Below are 11,536 nucleotides of genomic sequence, written 5' to 3' on the forward strand. Positions count from 1 at the left end.
CACACACCTAGAACATTCATGTCTCTTCTAGACCGTTCTAGACTCTTCTAGACTCTTCTAGATTATTCTAGTATGTACATGAGTATTCTAGAACATTCTAGATGTTTCTACATTATTCTAGAATATACTGGAACCTTCTAGAACACTCCAGAAAAGTCTCACACTTCAACACTCCTCCTTGAGACTTTTGGAGTGACGCCCAGCTTTGATCTTAGAAACTCGAACCTTCCTGTCGGTAGAGCCTTGGTTAAAATGTCAGCTAGTTGGAACTCGGATGGGCAATGGAGAAGTTCCACTTCCTTTTCTTGCTCAGCATCTCGAAGTGCATAGAACCTCACTTTCATGTGCTTTGTCTTGCTGAAGCACACTGGATTCTTCGCAATGGCAATTGCTGACTTGTTATCCACCATAACCTTGGTGGCTCTTTCTTGTTTGTAGCCCAAGTCCTCAAGTATCTTCCTTAACCATATTACTTGATTGACGGCGGCACAAGCTGCAACGTACTCGGCCTCGGCTGTTGATTGAGCTACGATGTCTTGCTTCTTTGAATTCCATGAGAATACTCCTGAGCCGAAAGTAAATGCATAGCCTGAAGTGCTTTTCATGTCATCTACCGATCCTGCCTCCACTGTCGAGAGTACGCTATTAATCTTGGATTGTCGCAAGGCTGGTAAAATACTCCAAACTCTAGAGTACCCTTTAGATATCGAAGTATTCTCTTCGCTGTACCCATGTGAACCTCACTTGGTTTGCTCATAAATCTTGATAATAAGCTTGTGGCGAACATAAGATCAGGTCTTGTAGATGTGAGGTAAAGTAAGCTTCCAACCAAGCTTCGGTATTGCTTGAGATCAACTTCTTTTGACCCATCATTTTTGGATAGCTTCTCATTCAAGACCAAAGGAGTAGAAACCGGCTTACAGTTCTCCATCTTGAACCTTTTGAGGATTTCCCGAGCATACTTAGTTTGAGAAATGAAGATTCCATCTTTTGCTTGATGGACTTCCATGCCAAGGAAGAAATTCATTAAGCCCAAATCCGTCATTTCAAACCTTTTCTTCATCTCCTCCTTAAATGTAAGGATCATTTGGGCATTGTTTCCTGTGACAAGGAGATCATCAACATAGAGAGAAACGATGAGAAGATCGCCTTGTTTTTTCTTTACGTATAGTGTATGCTCATTTTTACTCCTCGTGAATCCTTGCTCAAGGAAGTAAGAATCAATCTTGCTGTACCACGCCCTTGGAGCTTGTTTGAGGCCATATAGAGCCTTTTTCAGCTTGCACACCTTTTCTTCATTTCCTTGTGTGACAAAGCCTGGAGGTTGCTCGATGTATATCTCCTCCTCGAGTTCTCCATTAAGAAAAGCAGATTTGACATCAAGTTGATAAATTTTCCATCTTTCTTGAGCAGCTAGAGCAATAAGAGTCCTTACCGTATCGTGACGAGCAACTGGAGCAAATGTGTCTCCGTAGTCTATTCCAGCTTGTTGGGAGTACCCTTTCACGACCAATCTTGCTTTGTACTTATTGATTGAGCCATCTGGATTCAACTTTGTTTTGTAGACCCATTTCACTCCAATCACCTTTCGATCCTTGGGTTTGTCCACTAATTCCCAGGTGTTATTCTTCTTTATCATGTTTATTTCTGTCTCCATTGCGTCTTGCCACTCTTTGTATTTGGAAGCCTCATCATAGTCTCTTGGCTCCTCAAAAGCGAAGTAGCATCTCTCACATTCCTCTTCATTCGATTAATAACGGACATTCTACATAAATTTCGGAGAGATCTTTCTTACCTCGAGGTCCCGTAGCATTCTCCGAATTGTCGTTAGAGGATGGAGAGTGTGCATGCATTGGAGTTGATGGAGGTGTAGGAGGATCATTATTGTTGATCGTATCATCATCACCTTCTGGTTGATGTTGGTGATAAGGAACTAGGATCACATTTCTTTCCACCTTCTTCTCTTCCCAATTCCACATTGCATCTTCATCAAACTCCACGTCTCGGCTTATCATGATCTTCTCCGTATTAAGATTGAAAATCCGGTAAGCCTTTGATTTTGAGTCGTAGCCAAGAAATATACCTTTCTCTGCCTTATCATCAAGCTTGCTCCTTTTTTGCTTTGGGATGTGAGCATAGCGATTGAGCCAAACACCTTTAAATGCTTAGTCAGTAGGCTTTTTACCGCTCCAGGCTTCTCTTTGGAGTTTTTCCTTAACCGCCTTTGTTGGAAGTCTGTTGAGCGGTATACGGATGTGTAGACACCCTCAGCCCAAAAATTTCTTCGGCATTTTCTTTTCACCAACATGCATCCGGCCATCTCCATCACGGTCCTATTCTTTCTTTCGGATACCCCGTTTTGTTGTGGAGTATATCTGCTGGTGAGCTGATGTTCTACACCTTCATCTTCACAAAACTGGTCAAATTGTGAAGAAGTATATTCTTTCCCGCGATCGGATCTAATCATCTTCAATTTGCACCCGCTTTGATTTTCAATGAGAGCTTTGAATTTTGAAAGACTTGGAATACTTCTGATTTTTGTTTCATAAAATATACCCAAGTCATTCGAGTAAAATCATCAATAAACAGGATAAAGTACCTGTTTCCAAGATGAGATAAGGTTCTTTGAGGACCGCATACGTCTGTGTGAACAAGCTCTAGCTTTTTACTTGCCCTCCATGCTTGGCTCTTTGGAAATGGCAGGCGGTGTTGCTTTCCAAGTTGACAAGGCTCGCATAGTTCTTTAGTTGCTTGAATCATTGGAAAATCCCGCACAACATTCTGCTTGTATAAGTCGGCTAGTGCACGTAAGTTGAAATGTCCGTACCTTCTATGCCATAGCCAGGTCTCCGCGGCGTGAGCTCGATATGATGACTCTAGACCATACTTCCATTTCAAGGAGAAGCTTTTATTTTCCATGGCAACTTTAGCAATCTCCTTATTTCCGGGGTCATATATGGTGCAATGATTATTTGCAAAGACTAGTGAATAACCATTCTTGATCATCTGTGCCACACTTAGCAAATTTTCAGCAAGATCCGGGACAAGCAGCACATCTTTAATGTATTTTGTACCCCGCTTAGTTGGAACAATAATCGTACCTTTGCCCTTCGATGTCAGAACTTCGTCATTCCCCATTCGTACAGGAGTTTGGACAGAAGTATCCAACTCGCTAAAGATGCTTGAATCATTCGTCATGTGACTTGTACAACCACTGTCAATTAGCCACCTACTTTCTTTGCTTGAAGTCTTTGCTTGGCCGGCATAGAAGAGGTGCTCATTATTAACGCTACTTGAATAATGAGCTTGGTCCTTGGACTCCATTTGTTTTTGTCTACAATCTTTTTTAAAGTGCCTATACTTCTTACAATGGTGACACTGGGGCTTGCCTTTGAAAAAGCAATTCTTTTCTGCATGATTATTCTTTCCACAAATGCCACAAGGAGGAAACTTTCCCTTTGATTGTGACATTTGTTTATTGCCACCATCGTCACTTTTCTTCTTCCACCCTCCGGACCGCTTTTCTTTATGCGATGACTTGAAAGCATCCTCGGAAGAAGATTCTCCGGTCTTGAATTTTGATCATAGGCGAGTAAGGATCCAAGTAGCTCGATTCTCGTGAGCTTTGAGAGATCCCTTGATTCTTCAATAACAAAGGACAATCATGTCGAACTTTTTGGTTAAAGTCGCGAGAAATTTTTGCACGATTCTCGTGTCGGTAATATCTTCGCCATATATCTTCATTTGATTAACTATCTCCGTTACTCTTGAAGTGTAAGTTTGTATGTCTTCATTCTCCCTCATCTTCAAATTTTCGAAATCTTTTCTTAGGGTATTGAGACGTATTGTTCTTATCCTTTCATCACCATGGAATTCTTTTTGGAGTGAATCCCATGCTTCTTTTGCGGTAGAAGCCCGCATTATTTTTGGAAAGATGGTCTCCGAAACAGCATTAAAGATAAAAGACAAGGCTTTGGCGTCCTTTATCTCATCCTCATTTATTTTCTTTAAGGATGCTTCGGTGGGTTGAACACCTTCTTGTTGCTTTTCGGGACCATTTTCCACAATCTCCCATAGTGCATTTGATTTTAAGAGAGCCTTCATTTTAATGCACCAATAGTCGTAATTTTCTCCTCCAAAAATTGGAAGAGTAGACGATAGAGTATTTGATGCGGAAGCCATAGTTTTATTTTGTTGCCCTAAGATCTTTAGAGCTCTGATACCACTTGTTGGTGTATGGGGGAGTATAGGAAGTAAAGTGGAGATTAGTTGTTTGTTTAGTTGATTAGTTGAAGGTTGATTAGTTGGAGTTTAGTTTGAAGGAATTAGTTTTTTGTATTGATTTGTTGTGAATTCAGGATACACCAAAATGGGAGGGGAGGACCTCTATTTATAGTGCTCCTCCTCCTTCTCCCACATTCTTAGAATTCTCTAGAATAAAGCATTCTAGAGTGACCTAGACTTGTAAGCCTCTAGACTCTTCTATACATACAAGATATCTCTAGAATATTCTAGGTTTCTCTACACACACCTAGAACATTCATGTCTCTTCTAGACCGTTCTAGACTCTTCTAGACTCTTCTAGATTATTCTAGTATGTACATGAGTATTCTAGAACATTCTAGATGTTTCTACATTATCCTAGAATATACTGGAACCTTCTAGAACACTCCAGAAAAGTCTCACACTTCAACAGATTTTATTGGCTCTCTTTTTATCTCTTTTTGTCTCCATTTTTGGCTTAACATCCCCATGAAAAATCCTTGATATTTTTCAGTCTTTTTGAGAAAGAAATAATATGAAAAATAGATGAATTTTATTTGAAGTTGGATAACAAATTGCAATGATTAATGATTGCAAATTTTTAACTTAAAATAATAATGCATTATTGAGTTTACCGTCGTAATATTAATTTAAAGTGGTTAATTTGGTGTGCATGGTTAGTTAGGTTTATAAATAATCAGCCGCCTCACTAGTATGTTGGAATAGGTCAGTTAAGCCGATATGGAGTCCAGGCCTGAGCTGATCTTGACCGAATTTGAGCCGTTCCAAAGCTGATCGGCAAGGCTTGGCTCATAAGTTGGCCGGATTGAGCTTGTCGAATATGTATATGTTATTTTAATATTATTTATTTAAATTATCAGTAATTTTATTATTTATAATTATATGATAACCTAGTATTATAGTTATATACAGAGTTTTCTTCTTTGAAAAGTAAATAAATTAGTAAGATTAAATAATTGAGAAAATGAAAAGAATATAATGATAAATCAAGCTTGATTTAAGTCAGACTTGAGCTTTCTCCAAGCTTGAGTCCGAACTTCAAATTTTTAAGCTCGGCGAGCTTCGAGCTCAAGTTCAAAGGGGACAATCAGCCAATCATAACTCGTGAGTTTATCCGAATACAACTATTCAAACTCAGATCGACTCGGTTACATCCTATGCACAGTCGTTTAACCAATAAATATTTAAAACGACCGTGGTCGACTCTATTCCCATAGTAATTAAAAAAAAAAAAAAAAGCCAAGTAGATACCCTACCATAACGTAGCCCTATAATTGTGGGTCTAGGTCCCCTATACATAGATCCCAAATGTTGGATACCTTAATCTAAAGGTCAAAATACAGAGAATCATACATGTATTATTTATTGACAACATAGAATCATCATAAATTAGTATATAGAATAGTATGTGAGTGGGTGATAATTGCATAATAAGGTTTGATACGTCATGCACACTAAGGACCAAAGGTACTGGCTCATTTTTGCTTCCCACCTTTCAATTACCAAATCATTTCCAAATTCCACTTATACCTTATCTTGCTTTTATATCTTTACCTTGTTTATGTATGGCCTTCAATAATTATGTACTTACTAGTTCTATAATTCCATTTTCATAATAATAATAATCTTTTTTCATAAATACCTTGTATATATTCCAAGGTTAGAGTAATTATTTGTGCCCTAAAACACGTGTTAATATGCTATTTAGAGAAAGGTTTAAAAACTAAGATTATATCATGAAAAAAATGACTTATAAACTCATAATTACCATAATCAATAAAATAATCTTGTAAATCTTTCTCTAATTATCTTTTTATTGTGTGCCCTAATGACACACGTCAGAATACCGTTTACTTATGTAGTCAAGAACTCAAGATTCCTTAGTTATCTTACAAGTTACAACCACGATCTTATTTTAATCAGCATTTTAAACTGCCTTAATTTGTGAAAGTCGTAAAGACCCCGAAATAATATTATTATTATTGTTATTATACATAAAGATGCTTCAAAACTATATAGAAGAGAACTAGGCCAGGATCCAACTCATTTGTACTGTAGTTAGCAATTCCCTAATAGTTGTCTCCAATATTCTACGAAAAATTCTTTATTGGCACGACAAAGGTAGTAGTAGTATTCGATCAGTTTACTACAAGATCTTCTTGGCTAGAATATGAGTACGTGCTCTCTATATATATCCTCCAAAATAAATGATGATAATACACTACAATTCCTTACTACATACTTTATCTAAGTCAATAGTCTAGTTTTTTTTTTTAAAAAAAAAATTACTTCTTATATTCCTCACATAAAAAAAAAAGAAAAAAAAAAAGCAAAATCAAATGAGTCAAAGAGAATAAGGCTTTATAATACAAAGTCCTCAATGGTTGGGGATATGTAGAATTTTGTTTGATCAACGTACTGGCATCTACCGCCTCATTCATTTGTTTAAAATATTTTATTAAGATACTTCTTATAAAAAAAATAGAACTTAAATAAATGATTAGAAAGGAGAAAATATATATATTCACAAATGTTTTAGAATAATATAATTAGCGCTTATGTAATGTTAGTTTATTAAAGTTAATTTAGTTCGACTACATTTTTTTATAAGACGAGATCACTAAAACTTGCAAGTAATGAGTTATACTTCTTCCATCTCAAGATAATTATCGTATTAGTTTGACTTTTGCGATCGAATTTTAGAAACTTTGACCTAAAATAAGCTTTTGTTAGCAAGACCTACAAAAAAAGTAGTATTAATTTACTAACATAATAAAATTTTTGACATGATAATAATAAATACTTACATTCATCATAAAAAAAAAGTCTTTTACAAAAATATTGTCTGGAAAAAATAGTACTCCGTAGTATATAAATAGAGAAAAAGTTGAATCAAAACAGTGCTTTTAAAAAAGCATGTGCAAAATCAAATGAGAAGATTATTTCGAGATAGAGAACGCATATACGTGCCTATCAATAGTTCAACACTACTTATTGAATGTAAGTTGTGTTTGACAATACATTTTAGGTATCTCTTCTTATTGAAAAAGCTTTTTTTGACAAAAAATTCACAGATAGCTTATTTTTGTGAGGTATTTGACAAGTAGCTAGGTACCCAAATAAACTACCTGAAATGAAATGTTATCCAAGGTAGCATTTGAGATCTCAGATAGCTGATCCTAATTTATATAGTTTTTTTTACCCCTTCAATCTATAATATTAAATAATTATTATATCATTTTACGTAATTTCCAGCTACCTTTTCAGATTTTAAATAGCATTTCAGTTTTCAAGTATTTTTTCGAATTTCAACTAGTTATTCTAAACAGAGCCTTACATTCCCTTAAATTTATGAAACTAGTAATATCAGTCCAAAAATTCCAAAAGCCAAAAAGGGTGATACGATTATATCTGTTGCATTATGATAAGATTAGTAGATTACATCACTTATAAAGGAATATATTTAATCAAGAAAACTATCTATTTTTGACTAAAGTAATTATAATCATATAATTATTAGAAACAAATCATAAAATACATCCTTAAGTTGGATTATGTAGAGTTAGTTTGATCTATAATTGAGGTTTTTGTCTTTGTCTATGAAAAGGGTAAAAAGATTTTTATAGCTGGACTTGTATGATATGTGCAACGAATTGTTAAAAGAAACTTTTTTTTAATAGTTACGTTCTTACGTTCATAATCAAATTAAAGCTCATGGCCTAAATTTGACCATCAATTATTTGATAGTCTATAATTCAATGTAGGCAAATTATATATCACATACATTGTGAAATTTATTGAACAAGACAAATTAAAATGCATTAGGCACAAAAGATTGATGTACGAGTTTAGGATATTTAGTACTACAAAGTTATTTCGGATAAATGTCGAATCATCTAACCTAATCCAACTCGAATTAGCTATTTTGGTTAATCGGAGATATGTTTAGACTTGAGTGTCTTTTTTTTTTTTTTGGATGGAAGGAACATGTATTAAAGAAAACAAAGTTTAGAGTACATCACGGGGGCGGGTCGGGGGATAAAGGCACAGAGGCCAAAACAGAGTCACTAGTACAAAGTTCAACAACAAAAGGAGGGGCAAGAGCCCACTCAAAACAACCTAGAAGAGAACTAGTATCATGGACGGAATGATGTGCAATCGCATCCGCCACACGGTTAGCCGTCCTCTTCTCAAAAATCAGCTTCAAATGGGGTGAGTCCTGCAAGAGGGCCCTACACTCAAGAATGATGTTAGTGTAAGGACCACAAGGGGCAGAAGTCTGCAAAATAGAGTTGACGGCATCCAGACAATCCGACGCAATCAGGACATTGTTCACAAGGACACTAGAACGTACAAGCCCATCGCGGATGGCAAGAACTTCACACAGGAAAGGGTCACTCCCAGGGAAGCGGAGTGACCACCCTAAAACCCAAGACCCAAAACAGTCTCTAATGACACACCCCAAACTGGCTAAACAAGAAGAGGGAGAAAGGGCCGCATCAACGTTGGCTTTGAGCCAACCCTGCGGCGGAGGGGCCCAGCTAATAGGAAAGCTAAAGGCATCAAGGGGGGTGGTACCGGTGCAAGGGGCAGTGGGGGTGCGGTCATTGGCTCTGGTCCAGGTAAAGGTTTGGGAGAAGACGGAGGTGTAGAAGGAAGAAGAGGGCCGAAGGTTAGAAGGGGAAGGGGAGAAGATAAGGTCGCAGCGCCTCATCCAAAGGCGCCAGATGGCAAAGGTGAAGAGGGTGTTCCAGCTAGGGGAGGGGGAGTTACAGTTGTCGAAAATCCAGGAGTGAAGGTCAGGGCCGAAGAAGGAATTTGGGACATTAATTGAAGCCCAAAAGTCAGAAGCGAGACTGCAATCACGGAGGACGTGAAGAGAAGTCTCAAGGAGGGAGGGACTATGGCAGAGGGAGCAAGAAGGGCAAGGGATGATGTTTCTAGCAAAGAGAGAAGCTTTGTGTGGTAATTTATTCCACCACACAAGCCAAATGAAGACTTTGATCCTAGGTTGAGTATGAATTTCCCACAACCATGACAAGTCCAGGGAGAGGGGGGGTGGGTGGTAAGGCGGGGAAAGGGGGGCCAGAGAGGTGGTGGTAGGTGTCCCCCACAGAGAACTTGCCTTTGGGGGCAAGGGAGGTGGAGAGGATGTCTCCTCGAGGGGAGGAGGGGATAGGGATTGAAAGAATGATCTGGGTAATATGGTCGGGAAGCTCGAAGTCAAGAGAGTCAAAGGACCAAGTACCATTAGTGATGATGGTGCAAAGTCTCGCCGTAGAGGAAGTAAAACTGAGAGGGCCAGTGATGACAGCCCGGAGAGGCCCCTAACTGGTCCAAGGATCATCCCACAACCGGATAGTGGAGCCATCTCCAATAGACTTGAGTGTCTGAGTCTGAATTAAAGTCACTACTTCACTTGTAAAAGATACCTAGTATACGATAAAAAAGATTGATAGACATACAGTACAAAGTTATATTTTTGGATAATTGAATTTAACCTAATCCAACTCGAACTAGCATTTTTTATTGTAGTTTCGGAGACATGTTTTAATTTGCATTGGGACTCGAGTTTTAAAAAATTCATTTGATTTAGATTGAAGAGTCTGAATTAGAGTCACTACTTCACTTGTAAAAGATACCTAGTATACGATAATAAGATTGATCAGACAATACAAATTAAAGTTATATTTTCGGAAAAATATTGAATTTAACCTAATCCAACCCTAACTACCTATTTTGATTGTAGTTTTTGGAGACATAGCTTAATTTGCATTTGTACTCGATTATTTTAAATTTTCATTTGACTTAGACTAGAGAGTCTCAAGTCTGAATTAGAGTCACTACTTCACCTATAAAAGATAACGTAGTATACCATATACGATAAAAAAACGATTGATCAAACACTACAAAGTCTGAACTAAAGTTACTACTTTACTTGTAAAAGATAGATACGCGAGTATACCATATACGATAATAATCGTCATGATTATGATCGAAGAGGCAATTTGGAGTAGTGTTCGAAAGGTTATCATCTCTTGAGCTAATGTTATGAATTTTTTTTTAAGGTGGGTACTTGATGTTTTGAACTTTGAAGTGTAGTCTTATCTCCCCACTTGAATCTTTTGCTTGGTAATTGTCATGCATTCCTTTTTTGTTGGCATATTCTTCACATTGATCCTAGATGCTTAAGTTAAGACTTTATATGGTCATGTTACATTTTGTTGGTCTTGTTCTCTCGAGCACAAACATACCCTATTAGTATCACTAATTTGCAGATAGAGCTCTTCCTCATAAGTTTTAACACCGTTATATTTTTAGGACTTAAATTCAAAATCTCTAGTTAAATTAGAATAATTTCTTAGCATATATGCAGTTGATCTAAGTACATAAAATTTAACACAACATTACTTATGATTCGTGATGTCTTAGGTTCAAATCTCTAACTTAGTCAAGAGTTTTTGAGTTCTGATTTTATATCAAAAGATTAAAAAATCGATACTACTAAAATCTTCCTTCTATTCCTTTACACTAAACAGATTTACATTTTTATGGACTTCACATATACAGTGCGCAGATATCAGCTAGCTTAGCTAGAAAAGTTAAACTCATGAAAAATGGTACTCGTGACCTGGGTTCAAATCCCGAAAATAATCTATCACTAGTCATTATATCTTCATTTAGATGATCTCCCAAAAGAAAGTATTACAGAAAATTACATGATGCTTAATCAATCAATCAAAGGAGTGCGTGGAGGCCGATTCACTTGGCTATCGATCTACTATTGTCTTTTGCTACTTTTCAATCAACATTCATACGCAAATAGGGTAGATTTATAGAATGCCAGCAAATAAGGTAAGGCCTGGAAAAGAGATGAAAAGAAACAAAAGATGTTCCAAGTCAAAGAATCGTAAGTAACGGGTAATCCAATTCTTATTCCTTCCAAAAGCTCAATCATACATGCATAATGCAAGTGATGCAACAATGCAACCTTGGCCGTGTTTTTTTGAGCTGAAAGGAGTTAAACTGAATAGAGCTGAACTGAATTGCATGGAGCTAAATTGAATTGAATGAAACTATAGCACGAGTTAATTTGAATAAAGTTGAGCTAAACTGAATGAAACTGAACTGAAGGTGAAATTAAGTCAGAAAGAACAACGCATTACTCTAAGTTATAGTTTTCAGATTGTATTAAATCGATTATCGTCCGACCCAAGTTATTGGATATATAAGACTCCATTTTATTGTGAGT

The 11,536-nt window shown here is 36.9% G+C and overlaps 1 protein-coding gene across 1 annotated transcript; it reads right to left on the reverse strand.

Moving 5' to 3' along the window:
• Positions 1-3,645: 3,645 nt before the first annotated feature.
• LOC141608858 (uncharacterized) lies at positions 3,646-4,182 on the reverse strand. The gene has a single exon (XM_074428204.1). It carries the CDS (start codon positions 4,180-4,182, stop codon positions 3,646-3,648), a length of 537 nt encoding a protein of 178 aa, XP_074284305.1.
• Positions 4,183-11,536: the final 7,354 nt, after the last annotated feature.

Source organism: Silene latifolia, chromosome 10 (genome assembly GCF_048544455.1).
Source record: "Silene latifolia isolate original U9 population chromosome 10, ASM4854445v1, whole genome shotgun sequence".
Classification (NCBI taxonomy): domain Eukaryota; kingdom Viridiplantae; phylum Streptophyta; class Magnoliopsida; order Caryophyllales; family Caryophyllaceae; genus Silene; species Silene latifolia.